A 26,882-nucleotide genomic window follows, 5' to 3' on the forward strand; every position below is an offset into this window, starting at 1 on the left:
ATCTTCTCCTAATCTGTGGCTTGTCTTTTCACTTTGTTGATTGTTTCCTTGCTGTGAAGAAGGTTTTTAACTTGATGTGATCCCATTTGTCCATTTTTGCTTTGGTTGCCTGCACTTAAAAAACTTAAAACTTAAAAAACACAAAAAAACTTAGCCCAAACCAATGTCCTGGAGATGTTTCCCAATATTTTCTTGCAGTAGTTTCATAGTTTGAGGTTTTAGATTTAAGTCTTTAATCTATTTTGATTCAACTTTTGTAAAGGTGATAGACAGGGATCTAGTCTTATTCTTCTGCATATGAATATCTTCTGCATATGAATATCCAGTTTTCCAAGCACCATGTATTGAAGAGAATGTCTTTTCCCCAGTGCATGTTCTTACCACCTTTGTCAAGAATGAGTTCACTGTAAGTGTGTGGATTTGCTTTTGGGTTCTCTATTCTGTTCCCTTGGTCTATGTGTCTGTTTTTATGCCAGCACCATATTGTTTTGATTACTATAGCTCTGTAGTATAATTTGAACTCAAGTAATGTGATCTCTCCAGTTCCATTTTTTTTTATTTTTATTTTTTGCTCATGATAGCTTTGTCTATTCTGGATCTTTTGTGGTTCCATATAAATTTTAGGATTGTCTTTCTATTTCTGTGAAGAATGTCATTGGTATTTTGATAGGGATTGCATTGAATCTGTAGATTGCTTTGTGTACTATGAACATTTTAATAATATTGATTCTTCCAATCAAGGAACATGAAATATTTTGCCATTTGTTGGTGTCCTCTTCAATTTTCTTCGTCAGTGTTTTATAGCTTTCATTATAGATATCTTTCACTTCTTTGGTTAAATTAATTCCTGGGTATTCAACTTCATTTGTGGCTATTGTAAATGGCATTACTTTTTAAATTTCTTGTTCACAGTTTTCACTGTTGACATTTATCAGTAGCATTTTTATCAGTGGCATATATATATATATATATATATATATATATATATATCTGATTTTTGTATGTTGACTTTGTATCCTGCAACTTTACTTATTTTTCAAATCAGTTCTAATAGTTTTCTTGTGGACTCTTTAGGTATTTCCAAATATAAGACCACATTGTCAGCAAACAAGGATAATTTGACTACTTCCTTTCCAATATGAATGCCTTTTATGTTTCTCTTGTCTGACTGCTCTAGCTAGGATTTCTAGTACTTTGTTGAATAACAGTAGTGACAGTGGGTGTATTAATCCGTTTTCATGCTGCTGATAAAGACATACTGAAACTGGGAAGAAAACAAGGTTTAATCAGGCTTACAGTTCCACATAGCTGGGGAGGTCTCATAATCATGGCAGGAGGTGAAAGTCACTTCTTACTTGGTGGCAGCAAGAGAAAAATGAGGAAGAAGCAAAAGTGGAAACCCCTGATAAACCCATCAGATCTTGTGTGACTTATTCACTATCATGAGAATAGCACGGGAAAGACTGGCCTCCGTGATTCAACTACCTCCCACTGGTTCCCTCGCACAATATGTGGGAATTCTGGGAGATACAATTCAAGTTGAGATTTGGATGGAACACAGCCAAACCATATCATTCTGCCCCTGGCCCCTCCAAATCTCATGTCCTCACATTTCAAAACCAATCATGCCTTCCCAACAGTCTCCCAAGTCTTTAATAATTTCAGCATTAACCCAAAAGTCCACAGTCCAAAGTCTCATCTGAGACAAGACAAGCCCCTTCGGCCTATGAGCCTGTAAAATCAAAAGCAAACTAATTACTTCCTAGATACAATGGGGGTACAGGTATTGGGTAAATACAGCCATTCCAAATGGGAGAAATTGGCCAAAACACAGGGGTTACAGGCCCCATGCAACTCCCAAATCCAGCAGGGCAGTCAAATTTTAAAGCTCCAAAGTGATCTCCTTTGACTCCAGATCTCACATCCAGGTCACACTGATGCAAGAGGTAGGTTCCCATGGTCTTGGTCAGCTCCACCACTGTGGCTTTGCAGAGTACAGCCTCCCTCCTGGCTGCTTTCAAGGGCTGATGTTGAGTGTCTGCAGCTTTTCCAGGCACGTGGTGCAAGCTGTCGGTGGATCTACCATTCTGGGGGCTGGAGGATGGTAGTCCTCTTCTCACAGCTCCACTAGGCAGTGCCCCAGTAGGTACTCTGAGGGGGCTGCAACCCCACATTTCCCTTCCGTACTGCCCTAGCAGGGTGGTGGCAGCAATTCAAGACTGTCTTTCCTAATCTCTCCAGTACCTCTTTCAGTGAAGTTAAAACCAGGTACTGTGATTATTCACCTGTTTTTTTATTCTTAGGGAGGTGCTTTTTTGCATGGATAGTTGTTCAATTTGGTGTTCCTATGGAGAGGATGATTGGGAGGCTTCTATTTGGCCATCTTACTTGGCCTCCTTGAATAAAATAGTTTAATGTTCCTGAGATGTAGTATAAATATTTTGAAAATAATCATTGAGTACTGTCGGTTTTGTAACTTTATTTTATAATAACTCATGTTATTGAAGTAAAGACTTGAACTTCTATAGTTTAAAAACTTTTGACTAATTCACATTTTATTATATATTTTCAGCTAAAGAATGACCCAGTATTCAAAAATAAAATTAAGGCTCAAGCTTTAATTTACCCTTTTTTACAAATCCTTGATTCCTTCACGCCATCTCACCAAGAATATAAACATGGCCCATTGCTAACAAGGGATATCGCAATTAAAATGGTATGCTTATATTTGACCAGAGATGAAGCACTTCCTCAGGCAACAAATAAAAACCAACATATGCCTCAAGAATCAAGACATCTGTTCAAGTTAGTCAACTGGAGTACCTTTCTTCCTGATAAGTATAAAAAGAACTATATTTATACAGAACCAATTCTTGGACGACTTGACGTATCATATCCAGCACTTTTGGATAGTAGGTTATCACCCTTGTTAGTGAATGATTCCCAGTTACAAAAGTTGCCATTAACTTATATCATCACCTGTCAACATGATATTCTAAGAGATGATGGACTTATATATGTCACACGACTTCAGAATGTTGGAGTTAACGTTGTTCATGATCATATAGAGGATGGAATTCATGGAGCTCTATCACTCATATCACCACGATTTTATTTACTCTTAGGCATTAGAATAAAAGATAAGTATATTAACTGGTTAGAAGAAAATCTATAAATCCATAAATCGTACATGTCAGTAATCACTTAGTTAGTATTATAATCCAAAGATTATGTTTTAAAGTCTTGCGAGTTTAATGGATAGAACGATGGTATGAGTTTGGGATAAATCAAAGTTTAAATCAGAGTACTTTTAAATGTAAGTTTAAATTGTGTACTTTTGAATAAATTATTTAGTTTTTCTACTGTTAAACCTTGCTAAAATGAAGACATTATTGTATTATTCCAATTTGATTTACTTTGCTTGATAAACACTAAATATTCACTAATATCAGTAAAGTATAAAAGTGACTATGGTTATAGGCAACGCAGGCATAACAGTTTCTTGGCAGTGATAAGAATGGTAATGGTGAGTGAGGGGAAAGTTTAAGGAAGGAAAATTGCAATGACATTTGTATGGGGTTATCACTACATTATATTGCAGCCATTTTTTTCAATTAGGTATGGCTCATACATTACTTATATCTGCCCAATGTAAATTCTATTAGTTTTTTTTTCTATTCACTTAATAAAAACAAAATCTGATTTCAAATGTATTGCTAGGATTCTTTGCCTATAGAAGAAAAAAAATTAACTTCCGTACTCTGAATTATTTCTATAGCCTGAAATTTTCACCCTTACTCAAACTTTTAGCAAAATCGCTACAAACTTTTAGCAAATTTTACTACATTGATTGCTATGTGCTGATTATTAATCCAAGAAGCTTCCTAACCAACTATATGACAGCCAAAATTATTTATTCTATTATTTTGAATTACCAGATTAAATCATATATCCTTATGCAGGATATATAAGTAGCAAGATACTTAAGCTGATAAACTCAGGAGCTCTTGACTTCCTTGTGATGATGAGACCAATTCTCATGTCAGCCTATACCAACCTCACAATTAAAATGCATTCCCATTATGAGGCATTAGAAGTAATTTTTGAGGTCCTTGTGATGCTGCTGTTTGCCTGATATTGTTTTCTCTGTTCTGGATCTTTTATTAACGCTGACTGAATATGGTGTTGTGTAAATTCACTTGTTCCTGTGGATTTGATTGATAATCAAATACCAAAACTTTTTTCTTTTGGCCTGCAGCTTATTCACTTGCTGTTTGGTCATCTCAACAATAATCTGTTCACTAATTTTCACCAGAGTTTACCATATACATCTCTTCACTAAAATTCAAATACTGAGCTATATTTCATAAGCTTGAGAATGTGTTGATGAATATGTTTTCTTTGCTATTAGTTGTTTCATGACACGTATAAAGCTATGACCTCCTGTGCAATAATGATCTGGTTGTTTCACTTATAAATCATAAGGGACATTGATAAACTCATTTTAAAGCAGAATTGACACAAAAAATTTGTTTGCCAGACTTAACTATTAATCATTTAAGTCATGTGAGTAGGTATTATATGTTCAAAGTTTGTTTTGCAAACACTGTACAGCAGGAAATGCCTGTAGATTAATTCCAGCATTCATGCATGTACTTGTTCATTGATTCATTCACAAATTTTACTGAGTATTTTGTATAATGGCTAAATTTCAAATAAGTCATGAACATGGAGAAAAGATTAGAAAACTGTCATTTTTTGGTTCACAATGCAAATATTTTGAGGTAAGTTATTTAAACGTTAAATATACAGCATGGAACATAAAAAAGCAAAGAAGAATTAAATATGAATTATATAAATTCAGTTACCATCCAAATTATCAATCTTTTGGTTAATATACATGATTGAACATCAATTTTATGATAATATGTAACATGTTTCCCTAGAAACTTGTTTAAGCAAATTGCTAGTGACAGAGTAATTTTGTATCTGATATGTTTTAGAAGTAGGTACAGAATTACCAGTTCATTTAAAACATGAAGGAAATAATTATTTCCTGAGATATAAAGGGGTCAAAGACAACCTCTTAGTTGAAAAAAGAAAATTAATAGAATACTTAGCATTAAAGTGACTGGAAGTTGAGTGACAGTCTATTACAAAGGTGTCAGAAGCAGATAAGTTTGTAGCCCATTTTATTTCATATTTCAAATCAATTCATGTAAATGCTCACGAAAATATTTTACATAAAGTAAAAAGTTAAAAGGCTGTGCAACCTCTTTCATTAATTCAGCATAATTTTTTTTATTATTATACTTCAAGTTGTAGGGTACATGTGCACATCATGCAGGTTTGTTACCTATGTATACATGTGCCATGTTGGTGTGCTGCACCCATTAACTCGTCATTTACATTAGGTATACCTCCTAGTGTTATCCCTCCCCCCTCCCCCCACCCCCCAATGGGCCCCAGGGTGTGATGTTCCCTTTCCTGTGTCCAAGTACTCTCATTGTTCAGTTCCCACCTATGAGTGAGAACATGCAGTGTTTGGTTTTTGTCCTTGCAATAGTTTGTTGAGAATGATGGTTTCCAGCTTCATCCATGTCCCTACAAAGGACATGAACTCATCATTTTTTATGGCTGCATAGTATTCCATGGTGTATATGTGCCACATTTTCTTAATCCAGTCTATCATTGTTGGACATTTGGGTTGGTTCCAAGTCTTTCCTATTGTGAATAGTGCTGCAATAAACATACGTGTGCATGTGTCTTTATAGCAGCATGATTTATAATCCTTTGGGTATATACCCAATAATGGGGTGGCTGGGTGGCAACAAAAGCCAAAATTGACAAATGGGATCTAATTAAACTAAAGAGCTTCTGCACAGTAAAAGAAACTACCATCAGAGTGAACAGGCAACCTACAGAATGGGAAAAAATTTTTGCAATCTACTCATCTGACAAACGGCTAATATCCAGAATCTACAATGAACTCAAACAAATTTACAAGAAAAAAACAAACAACCTCATCAAAAAGTGGGCGAAGGATATGAACAGACACTTCCCAAAAGAAGACATTTATGCAGCCAACAGACATTATGAAAAAATGCTCATCATCACTGGCCATCAGAGAAATGCAAATCAAAACCACAATGAGATACCACCTCACACCAGTTAGAATGGCTATCATTAAAAAGTCAGCGAACAACAGATGCTAGAGAGGATGTGGATAAATAGGAACACTTTTACACTGTTGGTGGGACTGTAAACTAGTTCAACCATTGTGGAAGTCAGTATGGCGATTCCTCAGGGATCTAGAACTAGAAATTCAGCATAATTTCTATACCAAATCATAATAAAGATAATAATAACCACAAAAAACTTCATTATATAAAGAAAATATGGTATATATACATAAGATAAAAAAGAATGAAAAATTTAAAAGTATGAAATTCTGTCATTTGTTTGCAATGTGGATGATCCTAGAGGACATTATGAAATAAACCAGGCACAAAAAGATAAATATTACCTGTTCTCTCTCATATATATGTGCAAAAAATTTCTGAGCTCATAGAAGAGAAGAGAACTGTGGTTATTAAAGGATGGGAAGGTAGGGGAAAGAAGAGGATAGAGACAGGTTGGTTAATGGATACAAAGCAATAAGTAGATGAGAAGAATACTGTTCTAGTGTTCTGGAGCACAGTAGGGTGAATACTGTTAATGTAATTTAGTGTTTTTAAAAAGCTAGCAGTGGCTCACACCTGTAATCTCAGCACTTTGGCAGGCCGAGGCGCGCAGATCACCATGTCAGGAGATCAAGACCATCCTGGTTAAAAGGGTGAAACACCACCTCTACTAAAAATGCGAAAAATTAGCCAGGCGAGGTGGCGGGTGCCTGTAGTCCCAGCTACTCAGGAGGCTGAGGCAGGAGAACGGCGTGAACCTGGAAGGTGGAGCTCGCAGTAAGCCGAGATTGTGCCACTGCACTCCAGCCTGGGCGACAGAGAGAGACTCTGTCTCAGAAAAAATAAGGAGTCAAGACCCATCAGTGTGCTGTATTCAGGAGACCCATCTCACGTAAAGAGACACACACAGGCTCAAAATAAAGGGATGGAGGAAGATCTACCAAGCAAATGGAAAACAAAAAAAAGGCGGGAGTTGCAATCCTAGTCTCTGATAAAACAGACTTTAAACCAACAAAGATCAAAAGAGACAAAGAAGGCCATTACATAATGGTAAAGGGATCAATTCAACGAGAAGAGCTAACTATCCTAAATATATATGCACCCAATACAGGAGGACCCAGATTCATAAAGCAAGTCCTTAGAGACCTACAAAGAGACTTAGACTCCCACACAATAATAATGGGAGACTTTAACACCCTACCGTCAACATTAGACAGATCAACGAGACAGGAAGTTAACAAGGATATCCAGGAATTGAACTCAGCTCTGCACCAAGCGGACCTAATAGACATCTACAGAACTCTCCACCCCAAATCAACAGAATATACATTCTTCTCAGCACCACATCACACTTATTCCAAAATTGACCACATAGTTGGAAGTAAAGCACTCCTCAGCAAATGTAAAAGAACAAAAATTACAACAAACTGTCTCTCAGACCACAGTGCAATCAAACTAGAACTCAGGATTAAGAAACTCACTCAAAATGGCTCAACTACACAGAAACTGAACAATCTGCTCCTGAATGACTACTGGATACATAACAAAATGAAGGCAGAAATAAAGATATTCTTTGAAACCAATGAGAACAAAGACACAACATAACAGAATCTCTGGGACACATTTAAAGCAGTGTGTAGAGGGAAATTTATAGCACTAAATGCCCACAAGAGAAAGCAGGAAAGATCTAAAATTGAATCCCTAACATCACAATTAAAAGAACTAGAGAAGCAAGAGCAAACACATTCAAAAGCTAGCAGAAGGCAAGAAATAACTAAGATCAGAGCAGAACTGAAGGAGATAGACAGAAAACGCCCTTCAAAAAAATCAATGAATCCAGGAGCTGTTTTTTTTCTAAAAGATCAACAAAATTGATAGACTGCTAGCAAGACTAATAAAAAAGAAAAGAGAGGAGAATCAAATAGATGCAATAGTATTCTTCTTTAAGTGATAGACTATATTGTTATAACTAAATAATTCAGAGAAGCCTGAAATATAGGTGAATAAAAATAAATGTTTAAATAATTCAATTTTGATAGACTTTGGAGTTAATACTTATGCACTAAAGAGGTCCAATATATACCTTTAATGATATATATGATAGATATACTTATGACATTTACTTATGTCAGTATAATTATATATATACTTATATCATTAAAAGTATATATTGGACCTCTGATATGAGTGTATCCTATTACTAAAAATTACTTCCCATAAGTACCAATCCTGTACTTACTATTTACTATGTCCTGACACATCAGAGAGAAAATCTCTAGTAGTCCTTGTATCTCTGAAGAATTTTCAGGTGATCAGCTGTAATGTGGCAGGGTCTCTCTCAGCCTGTCAGGTTGCAGCAGGCGAAGTCCAACATTTGTATTTGATGTTCTCTGCCACCCTAGGAAGGCTAAATTATTCATGTGAATTAGTCCTAAAGATTTAACACTGAAACACATGAACACAGTCACTATATGTATTAGTCAAGGTTCTCTAAAGGAATAGAACCAACAGGAGATAGATAGATAGATAGATAGATAGATAGATAGATAGATATACACATCTATATAACTATATATAGATATCTATCATACATTATATTTAGATATCCATATCTATATATACATCTATATATCTATATACATCTATATATCTATATCTATATATCTATTATCTATTGTATTATATATATAACATATGGATAGATACACATATTTATATATAGTTATAATATATACATTTCTATATATAATTTATTATATACATATATAATATATAAAGATAATATATAAATTTATGTTATATACACACATATTTATATATATTTATAATATACAAATTTATATATAATTTATTATATATACATATAATTATTATACACATATATAATATATAAATATATACAATATATAAATTTATATATTGTATATATTTATATATTGTATATTTATAATATATAAATATGTGTGTATCTATCCATATATTAGCATGTATATATGTGTGTGTGTGTATATATATATATAAAGTGTAAATTGGCCCATGCAATTATTTAGGCAAAGAAGTCCCACAGTATGCTGTATATACTGTGGAGAACCAGAACCAGGAAAGTTAATGTTCTGTAAAACCAGTCTGAGTCTGAAGACCTGAGAACTGGGAGAAGGGAGGTGGTGTCTGGTGTGAGTGTCAGAGTCTAAAGGCATAGGAACTAGGAGCTCTGATATCCAAGGGCAGGAGAAGATGGATGTCTGTTGTGGTTTGTTAAGTGAAGAAGAATTTAAATTAGGTTTGGTGTAGTCAGGTGCAGCACAATGAGGACATTTAGACTACAATTACTTGCAGATTCCAGAAAGAGGAGTGTAAAATGCCTTGCAGAGCCAATGGAAAGGGTGAGGCAGTCAAGGACACTGTCTCTCACACAGCAGGTGAAAAGCAAGTGAGAGATGGACGGACCTATGGGTAAAACCCTTTATGGGGGTTCAGGATTACCTAGATGGGTTTTCCACAACAGAGTTGGATTGGTTAATTTGAAGGAAGCATGAGTTTAAGTGTGAGAACTTGGGTTACATGATTGTGTTTACCAGACTTAAAGCAGAAATAAGGCAGCAAATGGGACCACATCTATGTAGAAACAGAAACTGGGTGGAGACTGTCTCAAAATATGTAGGACATTTGTGACAAGCTGGGGACGGACCAAGAAGGTGGTGCTGAGGCAGCACTAATATGAATTAGAGTTACAACAATGTCCCAGCCCAAGAATAGAGTGAATTTACCTTTCCTTCACATTTTTGTTCTGTTCAGTCCGTCAATGGATTGGATTCTGCCCACCCACACTGGGGAAGGTGATTCTTTATTCACTCTACCAGTTCAAATGCTGATCTTTTCCAGAAACACTCTCAAAGACATACCCAGAAATACTTTTTTACAAGCTATTTATTGTTTACGAGCATCCCTTAGCTCAGTCAAATTGACACATAAAGTTCATCATCATACTATGTAATCCTCTAAGAAAACAGATAATTGCACTGAGCTTCCAGGCTTAGTCTACAGAAAAATTCTAGTTTGATGCTTAATAGAACTCGGACAAGTCCCCTCATGCCTTGTTTTTTAATCCAAAACTTGTTCCACCACAAGAAAGTTTTGTTAACATGGTTAATAATCCATGATAATGGCATTAACCTGGATTTGGACTTAATATCAGCAAACTTAAAAAAAAAAACTGTTCTTAATATATGTTGCAACCACCACCCAATCACAAAAATTTACTTCATGACTTATTCAGTGCTTTCATTTAGGTTTCATTTAGGTTTAAGTCTCAATAATAAAGTTGTTTTGCGCTGATGATGGTATCACAGGGTGAAGAAACACTGTAAGAGTATTACATTGCATGATAATAATGCACGCACACCCTCATGAATTATGACATCTGTTCCAGTCTGTGTGCTTGCAAAACAAGTTACTACTGACACTGTAACATTTGAATTGAAAATTAGCTTCATGTTGTTAAGATGATCATATCACCTGAGAGAGTTCCCAAGTCTACATTTGCTCTACTAGTTACTATTCAGTGTTTATGAAAAATTTTAATCTCAGTACTGTGAAGAAGCTGGAAAAAGGGATATTATGGGGCTAAAAGCTCTCTGTTTGGGGCTGCTTTGTGTTCTTTTTGTCTCTCATTTTTACACACCCATGCCAGACAACATTGAAGAAAGCTGGAAAATAATGGCCTTGGATGCCATCGCTAAAACTTGTACATTTACGGTAAGGTTAACATTGTTTTTTTCTGTTGGATATTGGGATGACTTATTGATTAAAAATGGGTGCTTATGAACTCTTTTATTAATAGTATTAATATCACCATTTTGAAAGAACCATTGCTTGTTAGAGTAAATTAATTAAACAACATTAAGTAAATAAAACTCCCTATATCTGTGCATAACAGTGAGACAGAATTCTCACTTCAAAGACTTTATGTCTAAATGTGACATGTATAAAATAAATTTATTGTGACGTATAAAATAAATGGTATTGCTAAAGGAAAAGGTTTTGAGGTTTATTTGAGAACTTGACTTAAATTTGAACTTTCAGGGACAACCTAGTCCCGTAATTATCTTTTAGTTGTTCAGTACACATTATTGATATTTGTAACTCTTTGATATTAATTTAAGGTTCTTACTATTTAATGGCTTTCATTGTCCATCTTCAATTCTAAATTGCTGGTTTTCAGGCATTATCTCACTTGGCATGTGCAGAATGAATTATAAATTCATGCAAAAATACCTCCTTCAAAAGGGAGAGATAGGGTTAGAAACTAATATTTTTGAGTTCTTAAGTTGTATAGGCTTTGTATAATATGTACTTCCATTGATTCCCCACTATCCTACAATTATTTTTATCAGGTTATGGGGTTGGGGAAGAGATTGAGAAGAACATATGCAGGTAAAAAGTAACAACTCTATAATTTGAACTCTAAACTATCTCATTTTGAAACCCATACTCTTTCTGCCAAGCCAGACAGCTTTCAGAAAGGGTAACAATAAGAGGCTCAAAGGAGAAGGCCACAGCAGAAGATGATCAGAAAAAAAGAGAGCAATACATGGTATTAGAAGAAGAGGCTGTCTTATGATGCTTTGTACAGCAAACAGTACATTTGCTTTGTGAAACCACAGTCAACTCCTTCTGATGTCTGCTAATATTTTCCCCTGTAATCACTTCTAGAGGCTTACCTTCTCCATAACTTTTCTCCAATGCTCTTACTTCTTGAGTAAGCATATGTGGGTAAGCAAGTGTCAGTTCCACAGAGAAAATACTATGTTCCCTTCCTTGATTATCTAATTTGTATCTCAGGGCATTAACTTGTTTAAACCCTACTACAATCCACTGAAGTATTATTATTACTATCATATAGACAAGGAAATTGAGCTACAGAGAGTAATTTTCTCAATGTCAATCAGCTAGTAAATAGTAGCATAAGATGCTGGTTTAAATGGATGCAAACTTGGCTTTGACATTTACTGGCTACAACTTAGAGTTTCTGCATACTTCCTCATCTTTAAATTATAAGGGTTAGCATGGTGGCTCACGATTGTAATTTCAGTACTTTGGGAGGCCAAGGCAGGTAAATCACCTGAGGCTAGGAGTTCAGGACCTGCCTGGCCAACATGGGGAAACACCATCTCTACTGAAAATACAAAAATTAGCCAGCTGTTGTGGCGCACTCCTGTAATTCCAGCTACTGGGGAGGCTGAGGCAGGAGAATCACTTGAATCCAGGAGGCGGAGGTTGCAGTGAGCCGAGATTGTGCCATTGCACTCTAGCCTGGACGACAGAGCAAGACTCCTTCTAAAAAAATTAAAAAATTAAATTAAAATTAAGAAAATAAAGTATAGTGGCTAGATGTTCTCAATTGCCCTGCAAATACCTTAATTTCCTTGCAATAACTGTAATAATAAAGATTGTTTCATGTGTTATTAACCACGTAATTTTTAAGTTTTTTTATGAGTAAACTGTCCAGTGACATAACACAAAAGCCCTCAAGAAGCTGGTCAGAAATACCAAAGGCAGCTTTTTTCAATGACATCAAATATGGAATTTAAAGGTGAGGAAAGTGCCCTAATCTTTTTGGAGTTGAAAGCCAAAAAATTTGGATTATTACTAGTGTGTTCATATGAAGATATTTAAAACTTTGGATTAAATAAAATGAACAATGAAAAAAGAAAACATGACAGCATGCCTACAAAATGTTTTTTTTCCTGAAAAAAATTTACAAATCAAAAATAATTACAGCGGCATAAAAAAACTGCTAGTAAATTAATGGATTTTGAATAGGACAGCTCTCAGTCTAAAACACTAAATATTTGAGATTTTCTTTTTTTATACACAAGGATTTATCTTTTTTTTGTCTTTTACTTCAAGTTCTGGGATACATGTGCAGAACATGCAGGTTTGTTACATAGGTATACATGTGCCATGGTGGTTTGCTGCACCTATCAACTCGTCATCTAGGTTTTAAGCCCTGCATGCTTTAGGTATTTATCCTAAGGCTCTCACTCCCCTTTCCCCCTACCTCCCAACAGGCCCTGGTGCATGATGTTCCCCTCCCTGTGTCCATGTGTTCTCATTGTTCGACTCCCATTTATGAGTGAGAACATGTGGTGTGTGGTTTTCTGTTCCTGTGTTAGTTTGCTGAGAATGATGGCTTCCAGGTCCATCCATGTACCTGCAAAGGACATGAACTCATTCCTTTTTGTGGCTGTACAGTATTTCATGGTGTATATGTGCCATATTTTCTTTATCTATTCTATCATTGATGTGCATTTGGGTTGGTTCCAAGTCTTTGTTATTGTAAATAGTGCTGCAATAAACATATGTATGCATGTGTCTTTATAGTAGAAATATTCATAATCCTTTGGGTATATACCCAGTAATGGGATTGCTGGGTCAAATAATATTTCTGATTAAAGATCATTGAGGAATTTCCACACTGTATTTCACAATGGTTGAACTAATTTACGCTCCCACCAACAGTGTAAAAGCATTCCTATTTCTCTGCATCCATGGCAGCATCTGTTGTTTCCTGACTTTTTAATGATTGCCATTCTAACTGGTGTGAGATGGTATCTCATTGTGGTTTTGATTTGTATTTATCTAATGACCAGTGATGATGAGCTCTTTTTCATATGTTTGTTGGCTGCATAAATGTGTTATTTTGAGAAGTGTCTGTTCATATCCTTTGCCTACTTTTTGATGGGTTTGTTTTATTCTTGTAAATTTGTTTAAGTTCCTTATAGATTCTGGCTTTTAGACCTTTGTCAGATGGGTAGATTGCAAAAATTTTCTCCCATTCTGTAGGTTGCCTGTTCACTCTGATGATAGTTTCTTTTTCTGTGCAGAAGCTCTTCAGTTTAATTAGATCCCATTTGTCAATTTTGGCTTTTGTTGCAGTTGCTTTTGGTGATTTAGTCATGAAGCCTTTGCCCATGCCTATGTCCTGAATGGTATTGCCTAAGTTTTCTTCTAGGGTTTTTATGGTTTTAGGTCTTATGTTTAAGTCTTTAATCCATCTTGAATTAATTTTTGTATAAGGTGTAAGGAAGGGGTCCAGTTTAAGCTTTCTACATATGGCTAGCCAGTTTTTCCAGCATCATTTTTTAAACAGGGAATCCTTTCCCCATTGCTTGTTTTTGTCAGGTTTGTCGAAGATCAGATGGTTCTAGATGTGTGGTGTTATTTCTGAGGGCTCTGTTTTGTTCCATTAGTCTATATCTCTGTTTTGGTACCAGTACCATGCTGTTTTGGTTACTGCAGGCTTGTAGTATAATTTGAAGTCAGGTAGTGTGATGCCTCCAGTTTTGTTCTTTTTGATTAGGATTGTCTTGGCTATGTAGGTTCTTTTTTGGTTCCATATGAAATTTAAAGTAGTTTTTTCTAATTCTGCAAAGAAAGTCAATGGTAGCTTAATGGGAATAGCATTGAATCTATAAATTACTTTGGGCAGTATTGTCATTTCCAATGATATTGATTCTTCCTATCCACGAGCATGGAATTTTTTTTCCCATTTGTTTGTGTCCTCTCTTATCTCCTTGAGCAGAGGTTTGTAGTTCTCCTTGAAGAGGTTCTTCACATTTCTTGTAAGTTGTATTCCTAAGTATTTTATTCTCTTTGTAGCAATTGTTAATGGAAGTTCACTCATGATTTGGCTCTCTGCGTGTCTATTATTTGTGTATAGGAATGCTTGTGATTTTTGCACGTTGATTTGTATCCTGAGACTTTGCTGAAGTTACTTATCAGCTTAAGCAGTTTTTGGGCTGAGACGAAGGGGTTTTCTCAATATATAATCGTGTCATCTGCAAACAGAGACAATTTGACTTCCTCTCTTCCTATCTGAATACCCTTTATTTCTTTATTGCCCTGGTCAGAACTTCCAATGTTGTGTTGAATAGTAGTGGTGAGAGAGGGTATCCTTGTCTTTTGCCAGTTTTTCAAAGGGAATGGTTCCAGCTTTTGCCCATTCAGTATGATATTGGCTATGGGTTTGTCATAAATAGCTCTTATTGTTTTGAGATAGGTTCCATCAATACCTAGTTTATTGAAAGTTTTTAGCATAAAAGGATGTTGAATTTTATCGAAGGCCTTTTCTACATCTATTGAGTTTTTTGTCATTGGTTCTGTTTATGTGATGCATTATGTTTATTGATTTGCATAGGTTGAACCAGCCTTGCATCCCAGGGATGAAGCCTACTTGATCGTGGTGGATAAGCTTTTTGATGTGCTGCTGGATTTGGTTTGCCCGTATTTTATTGTGTTATTTTCACATTTATGTTCATCAGGGATATTGGCCTGAATTTTTTTTTGTTGTTGTGTCTCTGCCAGGTTTTTGTATCAGGATGAAGCCAGCCTCATAAAATGAGTTAGGGAGGAGTCGCGTTTTTCTATTGCTTGGAATAATTTCAGACGGTATGGTACAGCTCTTCTTTGTACCTCTGGTAGAATTTGGCTGTGAATATGTCTGGTCCTGGGCTTTTTTTCGTTGGTAGGCTATTAATTACTGCCTCAATTTCAGAACTTGTTATTGATCTATTCAGGGATTTGACGTCATCCTGGTTTAGTCTTGGGAGAGTGTATGTGTCCAGGAATTTAACCATTTCTTCTAGATTTTCTAGTTTATTTGCACAGAGGTGTTCATAGTATTCTCTGATGGTTGTTTGTATTTCTGTGGGATCATTGGTGATATCCCCTTTATCATTTTTTATTGTGTCAATTTGATTCTTCTCCCTTTTCTTCTTTATTAGTCTAGCCAGTAGTCTATCTAGTTTGTTAATCTTTTCAAAAAACCAGCTCCTGGATTCATTGATTTTTCAAAGGTTTTTTTCATGTCTCTATCTTCTTCAGTCCTGCCCTGATCTTAGTTATTTCTCGTCTTCCGCTAGCTTTTGGATTTGTTTGCTTTTGCTTCTCTAGGTCTTTTAATTGCGATGTTCGAGTGTCGATTTCAGACCTATTCAGCTTTCTGATGTGGCCATTTAGTGGTATAAATTTCCCTCTTAACACTGCTTTAGCTGTGTCCCAGAGATTCTGGTATGTTGTCTCTTCATTCTCATTGGTTTCAAAGAACTTCGTTATTTCTGCCTTAATTTAGTTATTTACCCAGTAGTCATTCAGGAGCAAATTGTTCAACTTCCATGTAGTTCTGAGATTTTGAGTGAGTTTCTTAATCCTGAGTTCTAATTTGATTGTGCTGTGGTCCGAGAGACTGTTTTTTTATGATTTTCATTCTTTTGTATTTGCTGAGGAGTGTTTTTTCTTCCAATTATGTGGTCAATGTTAGAATAAGTGCTATATGGTGCTGAGAAGAATGTATATTCTGTTGATTTGGGGTGGAGAGTTCTGTTGATGATTATTAGGTCCCCTTGATCCAGAGCTGAGTGCAAGTCCTGAGTATCCTTGTTAATTTTCTGTCTCATTGATCTGTCTAATATTGACAGTGGGTGTTAAGGTCTCCCACTAGTATTGTGTGGGAGTCTAAGTCTCTTTGAAGGTCTTTAAGAACTTGTTTTATGAAACCTGGTGCTCCTGTATTGGATGCATATATATTTAGGATAGTTAGCTCTTCTTGTTGCCTTGGTACCTTTACCATTGTGTAATGTCCTTCTTTGTTTTTGATCTTTGTTGGTATAAAGTCTGTTTTATCAGAGACTAGATTTGCAACCCTTGCTTTTTTTTTCTTTCCATTTGCTTGGTAAATCTTCCTCAATCCCTTTATTTTGAGCCTATATGTGTCTTTCAATGTGAGATGGGTCTCCTGAATACAGCACACTGATGAGTCTTGACTCCTTATCCAATTTGCTAGCCTGTGTCTTTTAATATGGTCATTAACCTATTTACATTTAAGGTAAACATTGTTATGTGTGAATTTGATCCTGTCATCATGATGCTAGCTGGTTATTTTGCACAACAGTCAATGCAGTTTCTTCAGAGTGTCATTGGTCTTTATATTTTGCTGTGTTTTTTCAGTGTCTAGTACCAGTTTTTCTTTTCCATATTTATTTCCTTTCCATGTTTCTTTCCATATTTATTTCCTTTCCATATTTTCTCCTTATTTCCTTTTGTAAGGCAGGCCTGGTGGTGACAAAATCCCTCAGCATTCGCATGTCTGGAAAAGATTTTATTTCTCCTTTGCTTATGAAGCTTAGTTTGGCTGGATATGAAATTCTGGGTTGAAAATTCTTTTCTTTAAGAATGTTGAATATTTGTCCCCACTCTCTTCTGGCTTGTAGAGTTTCTGCAGAGAAATCCAGTGTTAGTCTGATGGGCCTCCCTTTGTAGGTAACCTGACCTTTCTCTCCGGCTGCCCTTAACATTTTTCCTTTGTTTTAACCTTGGAGAATCTGATGATTATGTGTCATGGGGTTGCTCTTCTCAAGGAGTATCTTAGTGGTGTTCTCTGTATTTCCTGAATTTGAATGTTGGCCTGTCTTGCTATATTGGGGAAGTTCTCCTGGATAATATCCTGAGGTGTGTTTTCCAACTTGATTCCATTCTCCTTGTCACTTTCAGGTGCACCAATCTAATGTAGGTTTGGTCTTTTCACATAATTCCCTATTTCTTGGAGGCTTTGTTTGTTCCTTTTCTTTCTTTTTTTCTCTAATCTTGTCTTCACACTTTATTTCATTAAGTTGATCTTCAATCTCTGATATCTTTTCTTCCACTCGATTGATTCAGCTATTGATACTTGTATATGCCTCATGAAGTTCTTGTGCTGTGTTTTTCAGCTCCATCTGGTCATTTATGTTCTTCTCTAAACTGGTTATTTTAGTTAGCAGTTCCTGTAACCTTTTATCAAGGTTCTTAGCTTCCTTGCATTGGGGCAGAACATGCTCCTTTAGCTCAGAGGAGCTTGTTATTACCCACCTTCTGAATCCTACTTCTGTCAATTCGTCAATCTCATTCTCCATCCAGGTTTGTGCCTTTGCTGGAGAGGAGTTGTGATCATTTGGAGAAGAGTCATTCTGGTCTTTGGAATTCTCAGTGTTTCTGGGCTGGTTTTTCCTCATTTTCATGGATTTATCTACCTTTGATCTTTGAGGCTGATGACCTTTGGATGGAGTTTTTGTGTGGGGGTCCTTTTTGTTGATGTTGATGTTGTTGCTTTTTGTTTGTTTTTCTTCTAACAGTTAGGCTCCTCTTCTGCAGGTCTGTTGCAGTTTGCTGGAGGTCCACTCCAGACCCTGTTTGCCTGGGTATCATCAGTGGAGGCTGCAGAACAGCAAAGATTGCTGCTTGCTCCTTCCTCTGAAAGCTTCATCCCAGAGGGGCACTAGCTTGATGCCAGCCAGAGCTCTCCTGTATGAGGTGTCTGTTGACCCTTGCTGGGAGATGTCTCCCTGTCAGGAGACACAGGGGTCAGGGACACATTTGAGGAGACAGTCTGCCCCTTAGCAGAGCTCAAGCACTGTGCTGGGAGAATCCTCCTTCTCAAGATCAGCTGCTCTCTTCAGAGCCAGCAGGCAGGAAAGTTTAAGTCTGCTGAAGCTGTGCCCACAGCTTCCCCTTCCTCCAGGTGCTCTGTCTCAGGAAGATGGGGGTTTCATCTGTAAGCCTCTGACAGGGCTGCTGCCTTTCTTTCAGAGATGCCCTGCCAAGTGAGGAGGAATCTAGAGAGGCAGTCTGGCCACAGCCACTTTGCTACATGGTGCTGAATTCCACCCAGTCCAAATCTCCCAGTCTCCTTAGCACTCTCAGGGGAAAACCACCTACTCAAGCCTCAGTAATGATAGACCCCTCTCCCCCCACCAAGCTAGATCATCCCAGGTTGACTTCAGACTGCTGTGCTGGCAGTGAGGATTTCAAGCCAGTGGATCTTAGCTTGCTGGGATCCATGGGAATGGAACCCTCTGATCAAAACCTCTTGGCTGCCTGACTTCAGCCCCCTTTCCAGGGGAGTGAACGGTTCTGTCCCACTGGAATTCCAAGCACCACTGGGGTACAAAAGAAACTCCTGCAGCTAGCTCCATGTCTGCCCAAACAGCCACCCAGTTTTGTGCTTGAAACCCAGGGCCCTGGTGTTGTAGGCACACGAGAGAATCTCCTGATCTGCAGATTGCAAAAACCATGGAAAAGCGCAGTGTCTGGGCTGGGTAGCACAGTCCCTCAACGGCTTCCCTTGGGTGGGGGAGGGAGGTCTCCTGGCTCCTTGCACTTCCTGGGTGAAGCAATGTCCCACCCTGCTTCTGCTCGCCCTCTGTGGGCTGCACCCACTGACTAACCAATCTCAATGAGATGAACTGTGTACCTCAGTTGGAAATGCAGAAATCACCTGCCTTCTGCATTGCCCTCACTGGGAATTGCAGACTGGAGCTGTTCCTATTCAGCCAGCTTGCCAGATAGTTGAGATTTTCAAGGGCAAGAAGGTTATGCAATAAGATCTTTACAGTATTATTTGGAAATAATATTTTTAAATAGTCTATTTCTTTTTGTTTACCTTGCTTATTTTTTCTTCCTTTTTAACTTTCGTTTTAAATACATTTGGTGTTATTTAAATATCTAAATATTTAATTTTGTTTTGTTCTTACAGGCTATGTGTTTTGAAAATATGGGTATTATGAGATATGAAGAGTTTATATCCATGATATTCAGGCTGGATTATACCCAACCACTTTCAGATGAATACATCACAGTGACTGATACAACATTTGTTGACATTCCAGTACGATTGTACTTGCCAAAAAGAAAGTCAGAAACCCGAAGGCGAGCTGTAATATATTTTCATGGTGGTGGTTTTTGTTTTGGAAGTTCCAGTAAGTTCATTGTATAAGGAAAAAGTGTAGCTAGCTCTACATTTTTGATATAAGAACTATTTCATATAAATATACACACTTACACTGATATATACATCTATATATATACTTGTCTGGATATGGATAAGTATAGATATAAATGTGAGATATCTAATAAAGACACATAGACATATGTTTGGCAAATAATATTATGGGGATTTTAAATTCAGTTTTTGTTTTGTTTTGTTTTTTATTATCCTTAGCTTTCATATTGAATGAACATATATCAAAGGAAAATAGGATATAAAGTCAGTTATTAAACTTTTTTTCTTGGGATCTGAATTCAGGAGCAGAAACATTGAGGGGATGCAGATGTTTTAATTAACAAATCAAAAGCATTTGCTATTGGTTGCTACAAGATCAAGTTTTCAGTTACTGATAACATAATATAAATACTGGTAAGGCTTAGAATGCAGTTGCTGGTATTGACTCTAAAAAGAAAACACAAAATAGCACTATGTAATAATAAACTCTTCCCATAAAATCTAGGTTCCCTACTTGTCTTTTTAGGCATTTTTCTTACAGTGATTATTCAATAAATGTTTTTGTGAAGAAAAAAGACACACACATAGTGAAAGAGAGGGACATCTGATGATCTCTAGAGGGATTATTATCCAAAATGTTCTAATCTGTTTCTTTTATGTATTTTTTACCTTCTTAATGTTTTCAATAAATTAGATTTCATCTATAATTTAATTTATATCATGCATTAAAATGGTCAGAATAACCTGCTTTCTTGATAAGATAAATACCAAGTTTGCCTCATTTCTCTCCAAAGAAATGCATTCATTCCACTGAAGTTTTTATGAGGTGTATGAAATATCCAAGTGTTCATATACATATTACCTAGGACTTGAGTAAGCACAAAAGAAATGGCCACTGACAGGAAAATATCACTTTGATCGAAAAATACTAAGAAGTATTCCTAATTATTAGGGTTATATCTCTTTTTACTGACATAGGCAATGACTGTGATCATTAATTTCTAAAACTGTGAGAATTATTATTCAGGAGATGACATTCCAACATTCTGCTTAGCTAAATTCTAGATGTCTTTTGTCAATATTTTGGTTTTATATTTACACATTATTTGTTTTCAGATCTCCCAAACATATGTGAATACACTGGAAAAGACTTAGATACTTTCTATTTTTTCACCAAGAAAAAATAGACATTATAACTATTTTCTAGTATTTGCAAATTTTAATTTTCTTTCTTTTCCCCCAGGCTTCCTCTTTTGTCTTCTCTAAAACATATCAAAGTTGCTTTGAGAACCAAGAAATATAGGAAAATGTTGCTCTAGTAGACTTTTTACATACTTTTGTGATTTTTGTTTTTCAACATTTATCCTCATATCTTTTTGTTTCTATATGCATTCTACAGACACTATAACAATAAAAGGGCATGGAATAAAAGAAACATGACCAGATAGATTATATCAGCAAATATTCTATGAGTAGAGACAGTTTGAGATAAAAATGGGAAACAAACAAGCAAACAAAAATATGGCTTTAATTCTGAGACAAAAAGGATTGGGAGATGAAAATGAAGCCATAGATTTGGAATACATCACTGAGTGGCTTTAAAGGTTATGAAATGAAACTGGAAATAAGACCCCAAGGTCTCTGGATGAAATGGACTCCTTGTGGCTGATAAAGATACCCAAATTATGATACTAAGAGCTCAGTGTCCATAATGAGTGAGAAAAGGGTGGTCACACATCACTTTGTTCCCAAAGAAGGCAGCTCCAAACATCCCGTTTGCGCCCCTGAGCTAAGATGTTTCCAAGCTGAAACACCTTGACTAGAAAACTCATCCCACCAGTTGCTTGAAAGGGGTATCTAACAGACTTTTGGTTTGGGGCTTGGAAACTACCCCATCAGGAATCAGCTGTTTTAAACTATTTGAATAAGTTTGAATCCTTTATTTACATATATATACCTGATTGTGATTGAGGGGTGCCAGCTGATTCTCCATATTTAAGCCACAGACCCTCTTTTTTGTCTCTGGAGCACACTTTTGTTTTACATGGAAGGCTATGTCTCCCTAGTCTGCAGATTTTTTTTTAAATAGAAAATAAAACTCTCCCATTTTCTTCTGAAGATCTCATGGTCTTTTGTTAACCAGGTGAAGCTCAGAGAGTTCTTAGGTCTTGTACATTTTGGTCTTCATCTATGCATGGCCTTTTCTTGAAAATTAACTTAATATTTAATAAGACATCTTTTTTTTTTTTCTATTTAAAAGACTAGGTGACTTACTTTCCTGTTTTCAAGGTTATATATACACCCAGTGGTTAGTTTTTACTTTGCAGTTTTGTTAATGTGCAAGAGAAGGTCCAGAAAAGTCTGGAATTTGATCACAACTCTAGAATTCTCTGCATTTCTAGGATCTTGTGGTAAATAAAGCAGCAGCAGATGTCACAGAATTTGCCAAGGTGCTTGGCCAGGTCCCTGGTAAATAGGATACGTGGGGACCTGGGGAAAGATATGTGTGTGTGTGTGTGTGTGTGTGTGTGTGTGTGTTATGTGTCTGGGGAAAGTCAATAGCTTGTATGTCAAGCATGTCAAAACTCATATGTATATCAAGTCTTCACACTGACCTGCCAGAGGCTCTCTCATATCTAGTTATTATTCCTTAGACTCTGTCTTAATGCCACTGTTATTGGACTATTTTATTATGTGGCATCTTCAAAGAAGAAAAGAGGTTTTGAAGAACCATGTTTAAAGACTCAATACATACCATTACTTTCTTTTTCCTCCGACTTCTGAACCAGTTAAAAAATTACACACAGAGTTCACATAAATTCAAGTCAAACCATTACCATTATTTCAGATGAAGTAAAATGCACCAGGATACAAAGGGTCCTGGGAAGGGTCACTGAGTACAGACAGCAGATGTTAAGACGAAATTACAATAGGCTGAGCCTATTCTAGTTGATCCTCCCCAAAATAATCAATTGGTGAAGTCATCCTTTTCCTCCTGGAGAGAGTGGCTGAAAAGACTAGGAAGGGAAGAGTGTGCCATGTGGATTCAGGTCCATCTGCTTGGAAATGGGGGGTGGAAATAAAAGCTCCTATGTGATATTCACAAACCACAGTTATTTCCACATTCATATCTGTAACAGTTTCTATAGCTTTTTAATTACAGGAAATACTTTGATGTTTATTTCTTCATTTCAGAACAGAGGGCTTTTGACTTCCTGAATAGATGGACGGCAAACACACTTGATGCTGTTGTTGTAGGCGTGGAGTAAGAGAATGATTTTTTTCTGGCTACTACGATTTTTGCCTTTACCATGTAGAGGTTTGATTTCCACATGAAGTCAGCTATGCTTCAAATATAATTTTTTAAATTAATATATTTTACTTGTCACCATTGCAACATAGACTGCTCCTCAAAGAGGTTCAGTGTCCCATTATTTTTCTGTGATTGTGAGAATATCTGAATTATACCCCAGAGTAAGCAGTTTTGGAAACACTTGCTCTAGACATGTAAGACTCAGGTCCTATAAGGCCCTAGTAGTGTCCCAAGTAACATAGCTGGACAGAAGGAAGTATGTTAACTATTGCACATTTGGGATATTGGATTGTATTTGAGCAGGCAAGAAAAGTTTAATTTCATAGCTTTTGAAGTAATCTAAATACTATTTTATACCTGTTTTGATATAATAATATGTTTGTGCCTGGCTTATACATTCTATCAAATCCCTTAAATTTGTGTTGTTCTTTGTCCAAAAAGTATAAATCCACTGCATTTTAAATAAAGATACCAACATCTTTTTGGTACACATCTATGTCTAAGCTACAAATTACTTAGAGTTTTCTAGATAGTTTATAATAAAATTCTAAGAACCCTATTACCAACATTTCATATTGCCTATAGAAATATACACGTTTTAGCATTCTGAAGATCAAAAAGAAAAAGCTCTATGAATTGGCTGCTAGACGTATTTTCCTGTTTTACTGGTCTACATAAACTGGGGAAAAAAATCAATTTGTGCCCATGAAAAGAAGAGTGCGATAATTTGCCTTACAAATGAATTTACCAGAAATAAGCAAGCTCTCTGGCATATTTAAATTTTATTTATATATCAAAATTTTTATCTAGTAATAACTACTGGGTATTATCCATGATGAAGTATGTGCACCGTCAGCTTATAAAATTTTTACCTAAATGTCTTTGATAAAATAGGACACTGCCTACAATATGCTCTCAGATCTGCAGCCTATTGTGCTTTTTAAACAAGCGTTTTTAAAAAAATGTTTGGATTACAAGTTACATTGAGAATATGATGTAAGCTATAGACCATCTCCATTCTAAAATACACTTGGACTAAAATTTTTGCTTACAATTCCTAGGAATTTCATAACACTCCCCTGACTCCTCACAAATAATTCCATCCATGGACTTTAGGTACAAGATTGAAAACCTTATACTTTATTACAATAATTTTCATTTTAATCAAGAGTTAGTAGAAAACGTAGGCTTGATTTTTAGAAGAATGAACAATAAAGGCTGGCATTAAATTGCATCTATTTGGTATTTGAGAATTAGATGGACAGATACAACCATAAATGCTTTATTATTCTTTCTTTAAAGCTATAGGCTGGCTCCTCAACACCACTTTCCTGCTCAGTTTGAAGATGGCCTTGCTGCAGTCAAATTTTTTCTTCTGGAAAAAATTCTTACAAAATATGGAGTGGATCCCACCCGAATCTGCATTTCAGGAGACAGTTCTGGGGGCAATTTAGCAACAGCGGTCACTCAACAGGTACATTAAATTTGTTTTTATGATAGGAGGTAGAAGTTGAGGCTCATTTTTTTTCTATAGATAATTCAGTTCTTCCAGCACCATTTGTTGAAAAGACCATTCTTTCCCATTGAATTACAGTAGCACTTGGGTAAACATTTATTTAACCTTAATGTGACTATTTCTGGATTATTTTGTTCCATTGATCTACATGTCCATCCTACCGCCAATACTACACTGACTTCAACTTTGTTCTTCTTTAAAAAAAATCTAGTATTCCATATCTTTCCCATTAAAATATTAGATTACCTTATCAATTTTTAAAAAGAAAGACTAACTGAATTTTTATTAGGATTGCATTGAATCTATAACTTTGGGGAGGATTGACATGTCAACAATATTGAGATTTCCAATTAATGTACATGGCATGTCTCATACTTTATTAGATCCTCTTCAATTTCTCAGCAATAGTTTACTATTTTCAGTGTAGAAATCATGGAAATCTTTTCTCAAATTTTACTCTGAGATTTTTTTTTATTTTATTAAAATAATATTTTCCAAATGCTTATTTGGAACATATTGTAATTTGTAATTTGTAATTTATTTCTATGCTATATAGAAATACAATTGATTTTGATATTGGCCTTTTCCCATCATATCCTCAATAAACTCACTTATAACTCTAGTGTTCTGTGTGTGTGTGTTTTTTTTTTTTTTTTTTTAGTTTCCTAGGATTTTCTATATTTTCAATGACTAGAGACAGTTTTAGTTCTTGCTTCCCAGTACTTATTCCTTTTAATTTTTCTTTTATTAGTGCACTGTCTGGGGCCTCTAGTAAAATATTTAATATAACTCTCTTGCTTTGTATTTTCGGAGGAAATTTTTCAATATTTCATCAATAAATATAGTATTAACTGAAGGTTTTTATAGTTAGCTTTTGTCAGATTGAGGAAGTTATTTCTACTAGTTTGCTGACAGTTTTTGCATAAATGGGTGTTGAATTAGTCAAATGTTTTTAATGCAACTACTGAGATGATCATGTAATTTTTCTTATTTATTCTTTTAATGTGGTAAATTATGCCAATTGACTTTTAAATGTTAAATTACGCTGACATTCTAGGCATGAGCCTTACTTGGTCTTGATGAATTAAAATTTTCAAATGTTGCTGCTTTCCGTTTGCTCTAGTTCATTAAATGTTTTGTATTTTTGAGATTAATCTTTATTTTTTAACACTTTTTGTCAGGATTTTTTTTTTTTTTTTTGAGATGGAGTTTTGCTCTGTCACCCAAGCTGGAGTGCAGTGGCACGATCTCGGCTCACTGCAACCTCCGCCACCTGTCTTTGTCAGGTTTTGAGAGAAAAATTACACTGGCCTCATTAAATAATTTGGGAAGAATTCCAACTCTCTTATTTTCTGTTTTTTTTTCTCTTTTGTAAGGTTGTATTGAGGTACAGTTGAAAAGGAAAAATCATATGTATTTAAGATGTACAACATGATGTTTGGATATATGTATGCATTTTTAAACAATTAACAAAAGCTAAGTAATGTAATCATTACCTCACATAGTTACCATTTATTTTTTCTGTATGCTGAGCACGTTTAAGATCTGTCTTAGCAAATTTCAAGTACACAGTATTATTAACTATAGTCACCGCACTTAATATTAGATCTCCAGAACTTATTCATCCTGCATAACTGAAACTTTGTAACCTTTCACCAACATCTCCCCGTTCTCCCCATCTCCATCCCCTTTCATCTATATCCCCAGTTCCTCATAACCACCACTCCACTATCCACTTCTAGGGGTTTAACTTTCTTAGGTTCTACATATAAGCAAGATTATGCAGTATTTGTCTGACTTATTTCATTCAGTGTAAGGACCTCCAGGTTCATCAATGTTGTCACCAATGACAGGATTTTCTTCTTTCTGGAGGCTTAATAATATTTCCATTGTGTGTGTTTGTGTGTGTGTGTGTAAACACACACACACACCAAATTTTCTTTATCCATTTATCCGGCTGACAAACAGTTTGATTCCATATCTTGGCTATTTGTGAATACTGCTGCAATGAATATGCGAGTACAGATATCTCTTCATGTTACTGACTTTGTTCCCTTT

The 26,882-nt window shown here is 35.8% G+C and overlaps 2 protein-coding genes across 4 annotated transcripts in view; both read left to right on the top strand.

The window, feature by feature from the left end:
- LOC129033807 (arylacetamide deacetylase-like 2) overlaps positions 1 to 5,738 on the top strand; it is a 37,677-nt gene extending 31,939 nt beyond the window's left edge. Inside the window, exon 6 of the mRNA XM_054482840.2 lies at positions 2,573 to 5,738. Within this exon, the coding sequence (XP_054338815.1) occupies positions 2,573 to 3,175 (603 nt within the window). The 3' untranslated portion in view covers positions 3,176 to 5,738. The remainder of the gene's footprint in view (positions 1 to 2,572) is intronic.
- A 4,952-nt stretch (positions 5,739 to 10,690) lies between these two features.
- The window catches only part of AADACL2 (arylacetamide deacetylase like 2), a 28,455-nt gene continuing 12,263 nt past the window's right edge, over positions 10,691 to 26,882 (top strand). The window contains exons 1-5 of one of the 3 annotated variants that reach the window (XM_054482842.2): positions 10,827 to 10,937; positions 11,576 to 11,615; positions 19,750 to 19,972; positions 23,191 to 23,260; positions 24,611 to 24,782. In XM_054482842.2, coding sequence (XP_054338817.1) covers positions 11,610 to 11,615; positions 19,750 to 19,972; positions 23,191 to 23,260; positions 24,611 to 24,782 — 471 coding nt within the window. In that variant the 5' untranslated portion in view covers positions 10,827 to 10,937; positions 11,576 to 11,609. Of the gene's footprint in view, positions 10,938 to 11,575; positions 11,616 to 19,749; positions 19,973 to 23,190; positions 23,261 to 24,610; positions 24,783 to 26,882 lie in introns of all 3 variants that reach the window. The other 2 variants (XM_054482843.2, XM_054482841.2) reach the window with 2 other exon arrangements.

This window comes from Pongo pygmaeus, chromosome 2 (assembly GCF_028885625.2).
Source record: "Pongo pygmaeus isolate AG05252 chromosome 2, NHGRI_mPonPyg2-v2.0_pri, whole genome shotgun sequence".
Lineage (NCBI taxonomy): Eukaryota > Metazoa > Chordata > Mammalia > Primates > Hominidae > Pongo > Pongo pygmaeus.